Source organism: Pseudophryne corroboree, chromosome 4 (assembly GCF_028390025.1).
Source record: "Pseudophryne corroboree isolate aPseCor3 chromosome 4, aPseCor3.hap2, whole genome shotgun sequence".
Taxonomy (NCBI): Eukaryota; Metazoa; Chordata; class Amphibia; order Anura; family Myobatrachidae; genus Pseudophryne; species Pseudophryne corroboree.
In genome coordinates this window covers 339,251,608-339,270,045 of record NC_086447.1, presented here as the reverse complement: position 1 = coordinate 339,270,045, position 18,438 = coordinate 339,251,608, and the positions used below count along the sequence as shown (strand labels likewise).

At 41.9% G+C, this 18,438-nt stretch overlaps 1 protein-coding gene across 1 annotated transcript in view; it reads left to right on the top strand.

Annotated features, from left to right (window-relative positions):
- LOC134909506 (probable cation-transporting ATPase 13A4) overlaps positions 1-18,438 on the top strand; it is a 369,987-nt gene that overhangs the window by 13,632 nt on the left and 337,917 nt on the right. The window contains exons 2-3 of the mRNA XM_063916443.1: positions 14,540-14,713; positions 16,522-16,656. Of these exons, the coding sequence (XP_063772513.1) occupies positions 14,540-14,713; positions 16,522-16,656 (309 nt within the window). The remainder of the gene's footprint in view (positions 1-14,539; positions 14,714-16,521; positions 16,657-18,438) is intronic.

The window sequence follows — 18,438 nt, the reverse complement described above, 5'->3', positions numbered from 1 at the left end:
TTACTTCCAGAAAATGTGGAGAAGATGATGTTCATTAAAATGAATTATAATCAATTCCTCCGTGGAGACATTGACCAGCAGCAATTGCCTCCACAAAGTACACAGGGAGCTGAGATGGTGGATTCCAGTGGGGACGAATTGATAATCTGTGAGGAGGGGGATGTACACGGTGATATATCGGAGGATGATGATGAGGTGGACATCTTGCCTCTGTAGAGCCAGTTTGTGCAAGGAGAGATTAATTGCTTCTTTTTTGGTGGGGGTCCAAACCAACCCGTCATTTCAGTCACAGTCGTGTGGCAGACCCTGTCACTGAAATTATGGGTTGGTTAAAGTGTGCATGTCCTGTTTATACAACATAAGGGTGGGTGGGAGGGCCCAAGGACAATTCCATCTTGCACCTCTTTTTTCTTTAATTTTTCTTTGCGTCATGTGCTGTTTGGGGAGTATTTTTTTGAAGGGCCATCCTGCGTGACACTGCAGTGCCACTCCTAGATGGGCCAGGTGTTTGTGTCGGCCACTAGGGTCGCTTAGCTTACTCACACAGCTACCTCATTGCGCTTCTTTTTTTTCTTCTTTGCGTCATGTGCTGTTTGGGGAGTGTTTTTTGAAGGGCCATCCTGCGTGACACTGCAGTGCCACTCCTAGATGGGCCAGGTGTTTGTGTCGGCCACTAGGGTCGCTTAGCTTACTCACACAGCTACCTCATTGCGCCTCTTTTTTTCTTTGCATCATGTGCTGTTTGGGGAGTAGTTTTTTGAAGGGCCAGCCTGCGTGACACTGCAGTGCCACTCCTAGATGGGCCAGGTGTTTGTGTCGGCCACTAGGGTCGCTTAGCTTACTCACACAGCTACCTCATTGCGCCTCTTTTTTTCTTTGCGTCATGTGCTGTTTGGGGGGTGTTTTTTGGAAGGGCCATCCTGCGTGACACTGCAGTGCCACTCCTAGATGGGCCAGGTGTTTGTGTCGGCCACTTGGGTCGTTGAGCTTAGTCACACAGCTACCTCATTGCGCCTCTTTTTTTCTTTGCATCATGTGCTGTTTGGGGAGTGTTTTTTGGAAGGGCCATCCTGCGTGACACTGCAGTGCCACTCCTAGATGGGCCAGGTGTTTGTATCGGCCACTTGGGTCGCTGAGCTTAGTCACACAGCTACCTCATTGCGCCTCTTTTTTTCTTTGCGTCATGTGCTGTTTGGGGAGTGTTTTTTGGAAGGGCCATCCTGCGTGACACTGCAGTGCCACTCCTAGATGGGCCAGGTGTTTGTGTCGGCCACTTGGGTCGTTGAGCTTAGTCACACAGCTACCTCATTGCGCCTCTTTTTTTCTTTGCGTCATGTGCTGTTTGGGGAGTGTTTTTTGGAAGGGCCATCCTGCGTGACACTGCAGTGCCACTCCTAGATGGGCCAGGTGTTTGTGTCGGCCACTTGGGTCGCTTAGCTTAGTCATCCAGCGACCTCGGTGCAAATTTTAGGACTAAAAATAATATTGTGAGGTGTGAGGTGTTCAGAATAGACTGAAAATGAGTGGAAATTATGGTTTTTGAGGTTAATAATACTTTGGGATCAAAATGACCCCCAAATTCTATGATTTAAGCTGTTTTTTAGGGTTTTTTGAAAAAAACACCCGAATCCAAAACACACCCGAATCCGACAAAAAAAATTCGGTGAGGTTTTGCCAAAACGCGTTCGAACCCAAAACACGGCCGCGGAACCGAACCCAAAACCAAAACACAAAACCCGAAAAATTTCAAGTGCACATCCCTACTGTGTACTTGAATTACATATTCTACGTGTTACATTATACTGCACAGGCCAATGCTGCATTTTGTACAATTCATTGCTGTCATTAATCTGGTATACAGTATTATCATGCATGCACTAACAGTATTTACAGTATTTTATATAGATTTATCAGGGGGCAGTCTCTAATGGTTACCCAAAACTGTGTGGTGACTGGCCACATCCCTAAACATGGGCCCCTACCACTGCAGTACCCCGGTGGGCCCTTCATGTCCCAGTCCAGCATTGAATGTATGTATTATATATTGGTTGATATTTACACATGTTAGTATTTTACTAAATTTTTATTAAATATATAAACTGCACTCTCTGTCTGATACCTAGTGATAGGTTTATTTCTTTGTATTTCTATTTGGTACACCAGAGCACTACTTGGGAGCTGCAATTATTTAAAGTGACCACCACCAATTTGGTTACTCCTGAATTGAATATATTTTAGGCTTTTTGCTATTCCACTTATCCACTACCGTTTCTGTGAAGTAATTTTCCTCAGATTTCCCCTGAACCTACCTTCCTCCAGTATCAGTGCATGTCCTTGTGTTCTACACCCTTGCTATATATGTGTTATGATTTGGAGTAGATACCTGGGCAGCAGTCTGTATGAGATGGATATAGTTGGTTAACCTGATATGTGGAATAACTGTAATGACTGTGTTACTGAGGCAACCAGGTAGTACATGGTGGTGCTCATGTGATTACACTTGCCCAGCAGTCTTTTAGCCTCCTGCAATGCTAGGCTTCACCTTTAGCTGCCACCTTCCCAGGGTGAACTAGGTCCACCCTGTACTCAGATGCCCCCAGGACTTATGGATGGACAAGGTGACTACAGGAGGCTGGGCAAGAGTAAAACACAAGTGCAGAGAAATGCTCACTGAATATTACCTTGATTAGGCTGACCAATTCACAAGCTGGGATAAGTAACAGTGAGTGCAACAATGCACAGGGTGGTACAGGTTAAGTCTCCCTTATCCAAAATGTTTGGGACCAGAGGTATTTTGGATATCGGATTTTTCCGTATTTTGGAATAATTGCATACCATAATGAGATATCATGGTGATGGGACCTAAGTCTAAGCACAGAATGCATTTATGTTTCATATACACCTTATACACACAGCCTGAATGTAATTTAATACAATATTTTTTTATAACTTTGTGCATTAAACAAAGTGTGTCTACATTCACACAATTCATTTATGTTTCATATACACCTTCTACACACAGCCTGAAGGTCATTTAATACAATATTTTAATAACTTTGTGTATTAAACAAAGTTTGTGTACATTGAGCCATCAGAAAACAAAGGTTTCAATATCTCACTCAAAAAAGTCCGTATTTCGGAATATTTCGTATTTCGGAATATTTGGATATGGGATACTCAACCTGTATTAGCAACTGAGTATAAACTGTATGTAAATGCAATAATGCACAAGATGGTATTAGCAACTAAACATAGACTATATATGAATGCAACAATGCACTATAAGGTATTAGCAACTAAACACATACTGTATGTGAACGCAACAATGCATGGGGTGGTATTAGCAACCAAGTACAATCAATGAATAACTTAGCAGTGAGTTCCTTAAGGCAGAGCAAGGCAAGGTACAGATTACTTAGCTGCAGGAGTCTCCTGGATTCAAGGCATTCAGGACAAATCAAGACAAGGCAACTTAAGGCTGGAGCTGTCTGAAGGTACTTCCAGGCTAGGTCTCACGTACACAGTCAGGAACTCAGGTGACACAGGTAATGAACTCAGGATTCTGGCAGGACAGTGTACACAGGATTCAAACTGGACCGGGTATCACAAGTAATGTAATAGCACCAACTGCACAGGTTCAAGTTACCACCATAGGATAGGGACCGGACACAGGTACTATCAGGAACAATAAGCTATATCTGGCGTCAGGTGAAGGGCAAACTGTGCAATAAAGGGAGCAAGCCCCAATCGGGATGGTTGAAAAATAACAAGCCTCCTGAACACTGATTAACTGCAACTGGAAAACCAGACACAAGGTAATGGCCTAATTATCTGACAGGTGAAACACAGACCACAAATACAGGAGACAGGCTGCAGTTACATGGAACACAGACAGGAATGAGCCACAGCGGTGGCTCATGACAATTTGAAAGTTTCAGTCATGTCCCCCATTTCCCTTCTCTTCTCTTAACTATACATGTTAAGATCTTTTAGTCTTTCCAGGTAAGTTATGTGATGTAGACCATGCACCATTTCAGTTGCTTTTCTTTGTTCAGTCTCTAATGTATTAATATCCTTCAGGAGATATGGTCTCCAGAACAGAATGCAGTATTCTAGATGAGGCCGTACCAATGGCCTATACCAGTGATGGCTAACCTTGACACTCCAGCAGTTTTGTTATTTGGCCATGCTAAAACTGATGCAGGGAATGCTGGGATGTGTAGTTCAACAACAGCTGGAGTGTCAAGGTTAGCCATCACTGGCCTATACAGTGACATTATTACTTCTTTATTTCTGCTGCCGATTTCTCTCTCAATGCAGCCAAGCATCTGACTAGCCTTCCTTGCTGCTTTGTTACATTTCTTACCTGCCTTAAGTCTCCTGAATGGTGACTCCTAAATCCCTTTCCTCCTCAGTAGTTTCCAGTATAGTGCCATTAATACAATATTTAGCTTTTGGATTTTTGAGACCCAAGTCCATGATTTTGCATTTTTTGGCATCAAACTGTAATTGCCACACTCTTGACCATTCCTCTAGTCTACCTAGATCATCTGTCATTTGTTTTACCCCTCCTGTGTGTCTACCCTGTTGCATACCTTTGTGTCATCAGCAAAAAGGCATACTTTCGCTTTAATGCCATTTGCAATGTCACCAATAAAGATATTGAAAAGCTGTAAAGTGTCATTTGATCTGTTATGAACATAAAACAAATATAAAATGATTTCTTCAATGAAAAAAAGCACTAGTCCATGTACTGATCCCTGGGGTACTCCACTGGTAAAATTTCCCTCCTGTGAATGCACTACAACTTTCTGTTTTCTATCATGAACTGCCTCTTTAAAGTCCTGCCATAGTATCTAAATTGGATTTAAGTTAGGACTTTGACTACGCCACACCAAAATCTTAATTTTGTTTTTAATGAGCCATTTAGTGGTGCATGAGCTTTGCATTATTATCTTGCTGCATAACCCAATTGTGCATAAGCTTCAGATCATGGACTGATGGCCAAATATTCTTACTCAAAATTTTCAGGTAGAGAGTAGAACTCATGTTTCCTGATGTAACAAAGCATCCTCACACCATTGCATGTCTTCCAAAAAGTTTTATTTTTGTCTCATCAGTTCTCAGAACATTAGCCCAAAAGGTTTGGGCATTGTCACTGTGTTTTTTGGCATCATGGTGGAATCATGGTGTAATCATGAATCATGGTGGAATCATGATTGCTGACATTAACTGGAATCATGAATGCTGACATTACCTTGGATAAGAGAAGCCTGCATTTCCTCAGTTGTTTGTCTGGGTTCTTTTGTGATTTCCTACATAAATCATTGATGTGCTTTTGAAGAAATTTTGGTAGGTTGGTAACTCCTAGAGATTCACCACTGTTTAAAATTTTCTCAATTTTGAGATAATAGCTCTCACTGTGGTTCGCCAGAGACCCATACTGTAGCTTTAGAAATGACTGTACATCCCTTTCCAGACTGATATTTTTCAATAATTTACTTTCTCAACTTTTCTGCAATTTCTCTTGATCATGGGATACTATGCTGCTGTTGAGCGCTTTTAACCAACTTCACATCACTGGAAAGGTTCTATTTTAGTGATGTTTAGATTCAACAGGGCTGGTAGTAATTAAGCCTGATCGTGTGTAGTGCAACTGAACTCAATTTAGTCAATTTGGTTAATTGGTTGAATGAGTAACTAAGGGGACAGATACTATTAAAAACAAGGGAAGTTGGTGTTTGATACATTTTTTCCTTTAATAAATGAAACAATTATTTAAAACCTGTAATTTATGTTTAAACAAGTTGTCTTTCTCTTATATGTAATTTTGTATTAAGATCTGAAACAATTAAATATGACAAATATGCAAATTAGATGAAATCAGGAAGAGGACAAACACTTTTTCACGCCACTGTACAGTAGGTGTGTTTAAATTGCTAGAATATGGTTTACACCTGCTGGTATAAAAATGAGAGAAGGGAGTTAGAAATGGCTGCGCTTTAGATCAGCTCTGTGTCCTACCATCTTTTTAATGATATACAGTACTGTAATACTAATCAGTCTACCTTTAATAGTAATACAGCTACACATTTGTGATGGTAGTCAGATATAACATGGTGGTGTCATCACACCAAGGGCAGGGTTGTTTGGGAGATCTACTGAGGACCATCTCAGTTCAGATGATGGTCCCAGTGAGTTCAGTAAACATTGCTTTTGCCGTCTCCGTTCCCCTTTAGAGAGCTCAACCATATTCTCATTGACAGCAGCGCCTGCTAAACTTGTGACAGCAGCAAGCTTATGGAAACATCTAGGTTACAAACAGGAATGCCTGTGCAAAATTAAAGTGTCATCCTCCTTTAGATCCCGCATAGGATTGAAGCTCATTTAATGTATATATGACAGGTATAAGTAATGATCCAAAAGAGGTGGTAGGACTCATCTCCCCTGCCTCCTCTTCAGGCGATGCTAGTCTTAGAAATGCCTTGCCACTGTCAGAGGCGCAACTAGGATTGGTGGCGAACAGGGCGATTTGAAAAAATGTCACCCAATGAAAAGTGATTGATATTGTCAAAAAGGTATATCTACCGCAGTAATATTTAATAAAGGCTTGAATGCCCAATGACCTAAATCAATGTATGAAAAATATTTCTGTTTTTGTGGGACTCAATTGTCCTTTATTAATGATAGAGCGAAATATTAAAATTAAAATAAAGAAAAAAAGATAAAAGTGACAGAAAATTAACAATGTGTGAATAAAGATTTAAAACAAAGCTAATGTGTTTTCTCCCTTTATATATTTTCTGGTGTTTCTTGCAAAGATGCATGCGCATACATGTATTTGTACAGCACTGTATCAGTGCTAAAGTTATAAGAGACCTACAATTTTCGTGTTAACTGAAGCCTCTATAATGTAGCAGAGGGAAATATGCTACCTTATTGATGAGTCACAGCCTGTTACATCAAATAGTAACCATAATTGTCAAATAATGTAACATTAAATCTCCACTCCTGCTTTTCAGGTTATAGATGTAGTAAATAGTTTCTAATGTTATGAATTAAGGAGTAGATGAAACATTGGGGGTCATTCCGAGTTGTTCGCTCGTTGCCGATTTTCGCTATGCTGCGATTTGTTGCTAACTGTGCATGCGCATGGTACGCAGAGCGCATGCGCTAAGTTATTTAACACAAAACTTAGTAGATTTGCTGGTTTTTGAACGTCAATTTTCAGTCGCACTGCTGATCGGTGAGTGATTGACAGGAAAGGGGCGTTTCTGGTTGGTAACTGAGCGTTTTCCGGGAATTTGCTAAAAAAATGCAGACGTGTCAGGGAAAAACGTGGCAGTGTCTGGAGAAACAGGGGAGTGGCTGGCCAAACGCAGGACGTGATTGTGACGTCAAACCAGGAACTAAACGGACTGAGCTGATCGCAATCTAGGAGTAGGTCTGCAAAGAAATATCTAGTAGCAGTTTTGCTAATCTTTTGTTTGCTATTCTGCTAAGCTAAGATACACTCCAAGAGGGCGGCGGCCTAGCGTGTGCAATGATGCTAAAAGCAGCTAGCAAGCGAACAACTCGGAATGAGGGCCATTGTTGTTACATATATGACTCATACCTTAGATCTTAAAATATATCACAGTACAGATAAACTTGCCTGATACTATGTGGGTTACTTAGGCATAGAGAAAATTGACCAGGGATGTGTCTAGGAATAACAGTATATTATCAGTTCACAATGATAAACTGCTTCACTGCCCTCTATTTGGTTGTATCTGCTTGATAAATCACAGCAGTCTTTAATATCTGCTGCTACTATTTATGGTGCATTGCAGAGATATATATAATAGATATGCAGAGACAATAATAAATTAGTATCTCTCATATGATGTCAGTTATCAATGATTACTCACCCTATTGCACTATATTAGATTATATCCATTTAATATCTCACAGCAGTGCTTGATATCCACTGGCAGTACTTATAATATATTATTCCTCGTGCAAAAAATTATTTAATAAGTGTACAGGAGAAGTGTACACCCCTAATTTCTGCACTGCTAATATAATATGGATTAACAGCAGTTATCTCCGATACTAAATAGTATTAAATTGTGTTCATACAAGATATGTTAGTAACTTCTTAAATGTCGCTACCCATATTAAGATATTTGTATATGCAGATGTATTGCACTTTGTATAGATGAAAAAAGATCATGCTCATAAATACGGATCCACAGCGGTGTGTGTGAAATTGCACTAAATATCCACTGCACACAGGTACGGTGTTGCACATGAGATATATAAAGGATCGTGCTCATAAATACGGATCAGCAGCGGTGTGTATATAATTACACTAAGTATCCACTACACACAGGTACAGTGTTACACATGAAATATATATAATGAGAGATTACTTAGTACTATTCCATATCTGACACAATCCCCCCGTTATTTCCTTTATTAAATATTAATGAGATCGTGACCCGCAGCATGTGAATAGAATATTAGCAGGTAAAGGACACGCGCATTCAAATATCCTTCTGTAACATAGATATATTAGGCTTTTAATTCCAAGTTATAGGTCTCAAATGTATATAATATGCTCTTTGCACAGTTAAATATTGTCACTATTAAGGGAGCACATAGCTGAACCTATGTGCATTTCACTCGTATCGAGCTTCCTCAGGTGCACCATAAATAGTAGCAGCAGATATTAAAGGCTGCTGTGATTTATCAAGCAGATACAACCAAATAGAGGGCAGTGAAGCAGTTTATCATTGTGAACTGATAATATACTGTTATTCCTAGACACATCCCTGGTCAATTTTCTCTATGCTTAATACCCCTTTTACACTCGCAGAAAAATCCGGGGATATTGCACGTGAACGCGCATCATCCTGGGATTTTTGTGAGTGTGAATGGGTACAGGGACAATTTTCCGGGACGAGCATCCCCGGATTTCAACCCAGGTCTCGACCTGGGTTGAATCTGGGACCGTCCCGGGAAGCTGTGCAGTGTGAACGGGTACACCGGGTCAAGGCGACCTGGCACCCGTTCTCTGCATAGGAGGAAGCGGTGCTTGGAGAAGATTATCTCCAAGCATTGCCTCCGCTAGAGTCAGCGGTGACATCACCGACCAGCTAATGTGAAAGGGTCATTCCCGGGAATGTGTCCCGGCAAATATACCGTGACACATTCCCGGGAATGACCTTTCACTGCGAGTGTAAAAGGGGTATAAGTAACCCACACAGTATCAGGCAAGTTTATCTGTACTGTGATATATTTTAAGATCTAAGGCATGAGTCATATATTTAACAACAATGTTTCATCTACTCCTTAATTCATAACATTAGAAACCATTTACTACATCTATAACCTGAAAAGCAGTAGTGGAGATTTAGTGTTACAATATTTGACAATTATGGTTACTATTTGATGTAACAGGCTGTGACTCATCAGTAAGGTAGCATATTCCCTCTGCTACATTATAGAGGCTTCAGTTAACACGAAAATTGTAGGTCTCTTATAAATTTAGCACTGATACAGTGCTATACAAATACATGTATGCGCATGCATCTTTGCAAGAAACACCAGAAAATATATAAAGGGAGAAAACACATTAGCTTTGTTTTAAATCTTTATTCACACATTGTTCATTTTCTGTCACTTTTATCTTTTTTTCTTTATTTTAATTTTAATATTTCGCTCTATCATTAATAAAGGACAATTGAGTCCCACAAAAACAGAAATATTTTTCATACATTGATTTAGGTCATTGGGCATACAAGCCTTTATTAAATATTACTACTGTGGATATACATTTTTGACAATATAAATCATATAAAAATTTGTCAGTTGGGTGAGTGCACCTCAAATTGTACTTGGTTTCTCCCCCTTCTCCCCTCTCTATGGGGATTTGATTTATAGCCTTACTCAAACCAGTTGGTAGCACCTTTGTGAGCCTTTAAACTTTGTCTTACATATTTATATATATGTGGATCACTAAAATTAGGGCTAATTAGACATGATATAAGGCACCCCAACTCTATAACATATATTTGAAATATCTTTCTCGGTGCGGGTTACCCTCCAGGCCTGGTGGGAGCTTTTAGCTTGACCAGGATTGGAATTTCTAGACCCAATGAAAAGTGTTTTTTTTAAATTCTGGGTGTATACTTACTGTGCATTGGTATTGACACAAATCAGAGATGTGTGCTAACATCAATATAACAGGGATGAATACCACATGTACACACACTATTGTTTAGACATCAATATAACAGGGATGAATACCACATGCACACACACTATTGTTTAGACATCAATATAACAGGGATGAATACCACATGCACACACACTATTGTTTAGACATCAGTATAACAGGGATGAATACCACATGCACACACACTATTGTTTAGACATCAATATAACAGGGATGAATACCACATGCACACACACTATTGTTTAGACATCAGTATAACAGGGATGAATACCACATGCACACACACTATTGTTTAGTAGAGATGAGCGCCTGAAATTTTTCGGGTTTTGTGTTTTGGTTTTGGGTTCGGTTCCGAGGCAAAACCTCACCGAATTTTTTTTGTCGGATTCGGGTGTGTTTTGGATTCGGGTGTTTTTTTCAAAAAACACTAAAAAACAGCTTAAATCATAGAATTTGGGGGTCATTTTGATCCCAAAGTATTATTAACCTCAAAAACCATAATTTACACTCATTTTCAGTCTATTCTGAATACCTCACACCTCACAATATTATTTTTAGTCCTAAAATTTGCACCGAGGTCGCTGTGTGAGTAAGATAAGCGACCCTAGTGGCCGACACAAACACCGGGCCCATCTAGGAGTGGCACTGCAGTGTCACGCAGGATGTCCCTTCCAAAAAACCCTCCCCAAACAGCACATGACGCAAAGAAAAAAAGAGGCGCAATGAGGTAGCTGTGTGAGTAAGATTAGCGACCCTAGTGGCCGACACAAACACCGGGCCCATCTAGGAGTGGCACTGCAGTGTCACGCAGGATGTCCCTTCCAAAAAACCCTCCCCAAACAGCACATGACGCAAAGAAAAAAAGAGGCGCAATGAGGTAGCTGTGTGAGTAAGATTAGCGACCCTAGTGGCCGACACAAACACCGGGCCCATCTAGGAGTGGCACTGCAGTGTCACGCAGGATGGCCCTTCCAAAAAACCCTCCCCAAACAGCACATACGCAAAGAAAAAAAGAGGCGCAATGAGGTAGCTGTGTGAGTAAGATTAGCGACCCTAGTGGCCGACACAAAAACCGGGCCCATCTAGGAGTGGCACTGCAGTGTCACGCAGGATGTCCCTTCCAAAAAACCCTCCCCAAACAGCACATGACGCAAAGAAAAAAAGAGGCGCAATGAGGTAGCTGTGTGAGTAAGATTAGCGACCCTAGTGGCCGACACAAACACCGGGCCCATCTAGGAGTGGCACTGCAGTGTCACGCAGGATGTCCCTTCCAAAAAACCCTCCCCAAACAGCACATGACGCAAAGAAAAAAAGAGGCGCAATGAGGTAGCTGACTGTGTGAGTAAGATTAGCGACCCTAGTGGCCGACACAAACACCGGGCCCATTTAGGAGTGGCACTGCAGTGTCACGCAGGATGTCCCTTCCAAAAAACCCTCCCCAATCAGCACATGATGCAAAGAAAAAGGTTAGGTGGTATACAATTATGGACGGACTGCCTGCCGAGTGCAGACACAGAGGTAGCCACAGCCGTGAACTACCGTACTGTACTGTGTCTGCTGCTAATATAGACTGGTTGATAAAGAGATGTCGTAGTAGTATGTATGTATAAAGAAGAAAAAAAAACCACGGTTAGGTGGTATACAATTATGGACGGACTGCCTGCCGAGTGCAGACACAGAGGTAGCCACAGCCGTGAACTACCGTACTGTGTCTGCTGCGACTGGATGATAAATGATATAAAAAATATATATATATCACTACTGCAGCCGGACAGGTATATATTATATATTATATAATGACGGACCTGCTGGACACTGTCTGTCAGCAGAATGAGTTTTATTTTTATAGAATAAAAAAAACAACAACACACAAGTGAAGTCACACGACGAGTGTTTAACTTTTCAGGCAATCACAATATAAGTATACTACTAACTATACTGGTGGTCAGTGTGGTCAGGTCACTGGTCAGTCACACTGGCAGTGGCACTCCTGCAGCAAAAGTGTGCACTGTTTAATTTTAATATAATATTATGTACTCCTGGCTCCTGCTATAACCTATAACTGGCACTGCAGTGCTCCCCAGTCTCCCCCACAATTATAAGCTGTGTGAGCTGAGCAGTCAGACAGATATATAATATATATAGATGATGCAGCACACTGGGCTGAGCCTGAGCAGTGCACACAGATATGGTATGTGACTGAGTCACTGTGTGTATCGCTTTTTTCAGGCAGAGAACGGATATATTAAATAAACTGCACTGTCTGGTGGTCACTCACTATATAATATTATGTACTCCTGGCTCCTGCTATAACCTATAACTGGCACTGCAGTGCTCCCCAGTCTCCCCCACAATTATAAGCTGTGTGAGCTGAGCAGTCAGACAGATATATAATATATATAGATGATGCAGCACACTGGGCTGAGCCTGAGCAGTGCACACAGATATGGTATGTGACTGAGTCACTGTGTGTATCGCTTTTTTCAGGCAGAGAACGGATATATTAAATAAACTGCACTGTCTGGTGGTCACTCACTAGTAAACTCTCTGCACTCTCTACACTTCTACAGTACTCCTCCTAGTCCTAAGCTCCAGTAAATCTCTCTCTCTTATAATCTAAATGGAGAGGACGCCAGCCACGTCCTCTCACTATCAATCTCAATGCACGTGTGAAAATGGCGGCGACGCGCGGCTCCTTATATAGAATCCGAGTCTCGCGAGAATCCGACAGCGTCATGATGACGTTCGGGCGCGCTCGGGTTAACCGAGCAAGGCGGGAGGATCCGAGTCTGCTCGGACCCGTGAAAAAAACCATGAAGTTCGGGCGGGTTCGGATTCAGAGAAACCGAACCCGCTCATCTCTATTGTTTAGACATCAATATAACAGGGATGAATACCACATGCACACACACTATTGTTTAGACATCAGTATAACAGGGATGAATACCACATGCACACACACTATTGTTTAGACATCAATATAACAGGGATGAATACCACATGCACACACACTATTGTTTATAGAAAAATGATAAATGAATGGGCAGGGTCCCTACGTGCAGTGATAGTATGAAATACATTTTGGATGCTTTTTTTTTACACTTTTAACACTCCTGCCATCCACTGAAACTACAGTAGGTCACCTAAAAATAAAAAAATGATCTATGCCATCAGTGTTACTCTTATAGCCCATTCAGACATAAGCAAAAACAGAAGCAGGCCCGGGTTGACAGTCCCAGGTTTGTGACCCTGCAATCAACAAGGGTTATTCTTGGGACTTGCACCCTGGGTCAGTGCTGGGTCAGTGCCAAGCATCCTCTGCTATACGGAAGACCCAGGATGATGACCCCGGAATAACCTATGACCAGAGTCCAAGCCTTGCTAAGGCTGGGGTTTATATCTGAAAAGGGTCATCAGTTATTTTTTCTGCCACCCCACTGATTTTTTTTATGGGGTTCCATCAAAGAAGTCTGTCTCTGGGGCACCCCATGTACTATGAAGGCAGGCACGCCACCGCAATGTTTTGCTTTGCAGCGGCCGCATGTCACATCATGCGGCCATCCCGAAATAGGACAGTACCCACCTGCGTTCCCATTGCTATGCCCCTGCAACTCTGCATTGCCACCCCCATCTGGCAGAGACATTTGCATCAATGCGATGCTAAATAAGGCCCTATATATGTACTACCTAAAAATGGGCATCGCTGCAGAGCTGGTAGAGATTTCTTAAAAGTGGACAGATCTCTAGAAAAATCAGGTTTAAACTGAATCTTTGCTGGAATAACCATGCTGAAATCTCATATGGAATCCATAACTGAGAATGGGACTGGGCATGTGAAAAACCAGCTTCACCTTAGTACCTAAATGGGACAATGTAAACATTGACCTTTAATAATGTTAATCTGGAGGATTACATTTTAATATCTGAATTCTATATCATTATACGGTTTGGATTACCCTGAAATATATTTATTCTATTATATAGATTAAAATGTGATGATAAACTAGTTCTATTGTGCTTGTGAAATTCTGCATGTTCTGCCTGCTGCAGATAACAGCAGAGAGAGCAGGGCTGGCCGTGGATAGACTCATTATAACACATGAAGTTAGTTTGATAGTACACTCAAGGCAGTAGAGAACCTGGCTACTGCCAGGTAAGGGGGGACAACGACTTGGGTACCCTGTATAATTATGTAAATGTGTGATTGATCATTTTCAATTTTCATAAAACAAATAGTATTCCAGTTCTAACTTGTCTATGTAACAGTGATTACCTTTTAAACTTTTGTTCAGATATATTGATGTACCTGTTTTGCAGGAACTGTTTGGATTCAGGACAGAGAGGTGGCGCAAGGTTCTGTGTATTCTAGGTTACATTTTCTCTCTGGGGTTTCTTAGACTCCTTTTCTATTGGAAGCCAGAGATGGATGTTTGGTGTCACTGCGTTCCGTGCAGTTTGGCAGAAGCTAACGTTGTCTTGCTCAGAACCACAGTGAGTATCTTTATGTTTACACAGCCCTTCAGCGTGTTGCTTAGCCTAGTATTTGCTTTGTTTTTTTTTACCACGCTCTTAGGGCATTTTTTATTTTGTTAACATTTTAACATATTTTAGATCAGATAAGGACAGCAAAATTAGCATAAGTTCTTGTGTATCAAACAAACCCCTTTATAATGTACACCATAGTTTTCTCTGTTACCGCTTTTCTTAGATATTTATCAAAAACAGAGATGATTAATAGGATTTATTAGTAGACATGATACCTATAAGAGAACAGGCACTTACAAGTTGACTAGATCTACATAAATAATGTAGGACAGTGGGTGGTGAACCCTAAAAACCCCATATTAGAGATAGTAAATGGGTTCTTTTGCAGTCCAGACTTCAGTGAACATTGGGGGAAATTGTATTGTCACTGTGGAAGATGTTGCTGATCGTGGTTGTAGACCCAATGCTAGCTTACCCGGAAGAATAATCTAATTGGTCAACAGTCTATACCCAGGACCCTGGTAATGAGTCACAGGCTTCATCATAGGCCTCACATAGGTCACAGCCCACTGGTAACACCATAAGCCAGCATCCAGCAATGCACTGACCAGTGGTTAATTCTATAAGACACAACAGGGTCTGATATAGACCACATCTTAGCTGGTTGTACTTATTGTCACATCTTTAGCAAAGTAAGGAGACCACTTTTCTTCAGGAATCACCATGTAGGAGTAAACATAAACTACAGCTGTAAATAGCCAGTCATGGGACATGTCTGTGATATTCCCTACATCTCCTGCTCACTACTACTAAAAGATTGTGAGCAGTATTACATGCTGTGCAAGTGTTCTATCCATATCCAAGAGAAATAAGCTATTATTGTACATGAAAACATCTGTGAACCTGAGCTCTGCCCTTAGTATGAAACAGACTATAACTTGTTAAGTACTAATTATATTCTCTTCTCCATGGGTTGTCAAAACTGGATCTAAAGTCAAGCATTGGGAAACTCCTCACTAGAAATCCAGCATTTTGCTCTCAACTCCTCTGCTCTGCATCTAGGCAAACTCCTGCTTCTCTGCAAATATTGCCATATTGGTCTGCAGAGCTATGCGCCCACTGTAAGCCTCAGAGCATTTTCCCAAGTTGAGGTACGCAGCCTGCCCAAACCTGTAATTGCACTATGCAGCAGTAATTTTCCCTTTGTAAATTACCTTAGATGCTGGAGTTATTTTATAGGAATTAGCAAAATGTAGTCAGGGGCAATGCCCATGACGGATGCATAATTAGCATGTAACAAGCTATAGTCTGCCCCAAACACAGTGCTGTTTATAAAATACAGTACATCAGACATATGCAGGCCCAATGATCATGGTAAGTCACTTATCTCTTCAGTGCGATAAGTGAGCACTCAGATCAACAGACACACACAGCAGACTTGGAAGGAAATTCTGATGCCACAAGTCATGTTAAGCAGCGGCATTCTGCCTTTTATTCTCCATGTAGTGGTTGTTGGCCCGGCTGTGGGGAAGGGGATTTCCAGGCAACTGGACCCCACCCCCACCATTTGCCTATGGCAGTAGCCTTTTTATACCATAAGCAAATACATTTTCACAGTTACTTTTTCTCATAAAGAAACTACTAACTACATTTTATCAGTTTTGCTAATAAGGTATATATCTTATTTTAAAGAGAAACTATTAGTACATGTTGTATGCGGATTACTCAATGTGATTCCCCCCCCCCCCCCCATTGCTTTCTGAACGTAATATGTTGGACATGCATAATAACACAATGCTTCAATCTTTGCACAGGGTGAAAGTAAGGAGTACATACAAAAACCTGTGAAAGAGACCCATATTAATGTAGCCAGCAAAAAAACAGGTCATCTGATTGTCCGTGATGAAAATTCAGTTATAAGCAAATCCATTCTGATGCCAGACGGCAAGGTAAATTTTTTTGCCCAGGATTACACTATTAAAGGGGCTATATTATCAAAGCAGCAGCTTTTGTAAACCACTACTTCTCAGGCTGGTTGAAGTTGACATGTGCGGTGTGCTTTACACTAAGGGGTATATTCAATAGTAGTTGGATCCATTCCGACATGCAATTGTCGGAATGGACCCGACAACCCCTATTCAAAAGAGCGGCCAAATCTGACTGTCGGATTTGGCCGCTCCCGTTGTCATGGCCTGCTGCTTTCAGCGGCGCTGGGTGGAGGGGATGACAGCCACGCCGGGGGGAGGAGATCGCAGCCCAGAGGGAGGAGGAGGCAGCGGAGCCGGCACCCAGGGTAGGGGGGATATCGGCCCACAGGGCGGAGGTGACGGCAGCCCACAGTGAGGAGGGGATGTCTGCCCGTCGGGAGAAGGGGGTGGCAGCACACCGGGAGGAGTTGATGGCAGCCCGACGGAGGAGACAGAGCAGATGGGGAGGACAGGAGGAGACGGGGGAGCAGCGGCTGCAGCAGCAGAGGCTCACAGCAGCGTCCACCCGGCTCCAGAAAGCGGGACATCGCTTGCTGGAGCCGATTGGACGCTGCCGCTGGGTCGCTGCTTCCTCCGTCTCCTGCTCTCATATCACATATCTCAATCCGACTTTTTTGAAAGTTGGATTGAGATTGTCGAAAACGGAGCTAATACCTGTCGGGTTTGGCCCCGCTTCTGACAATGCACGCTGATCGGCGGCTGAAGCCGCTGATTAGCGTGCATTCCGACAGCATTCCGACAAGTTGGGTCTCCCGACTTGTCGGAAAAAATGGGGCCATAATGAATAGGTCGGAACCCCTTCTGACCTAAAACTGTTGGAAGCTGGCGACAAGACGGCAGCTTCCGACAGTTATTGAATATACCCCTAAATGTTAGTATGGCTTTGAATTTTCAGCTCCAACCCACTGAGAAAATATAGCACAAAATGTTTTAAAGGCTTTGATTTGAAAATACATTCATATGTCTGAGACCTGCACATGAATAATGATTGGCAGTTTCTTATGGACTTATTCCCACCACTGAAAATGAATCTAAACATTAAATATTGTAGACAAAAGTTGGTATGGTTTTCAAAGCATTCATTTATAGGGCTAAATGTAATATTGTCAAGGTTTTTATGCGAGTATGGACTCACATCATCTAGCTATTAGTATAATGTAGTGATGAGCGCCTGAAATTTTTCGGGTTTTGTGTTTTGGTTTTGGGTTCGGTTCCGCGGCCGTGTTTTGGGTTCGACCGCGTTTTGGCAAAACCTCACCGAATTTTTTTTGTCGGATTCGGGTGTGTTTTGGATTCGGGTGTTTTTTTCAAAAAACCCTAAAAAACAGCTTAAATCATAGAATTTGGGGGTCATTTTGATCCCATATTATTATTAACCTCAAAAACCATGATTTCCACTCATTTTCAGTCTATTCTGAATACCTCACACCTCACAATATTATTTTTAGTCCTAAAATTTGCACCGAGGTCGCTGGATGACTAAGCTAAGCGACCCTAGTGGCCGACACAAACACCTGGCCCATCTAGGAGTGGCACTGCAGTGTCACGCAGGATGTCCCTTCCAAACAACCCTCCCCAAACAGCACATGACGCAAAGAAAAAAAGAGGCGCAATGAGGTAGCTGTGTGAGTAAGATTAGCGACCCTAGTGGCCGACACAAACACCGGGCCCATTTAGGAGTGGCACTGCAGTGTCACGCAGGATGTCCCTTCCAAAAAACCCTCCCCAAACAGCACATGACGC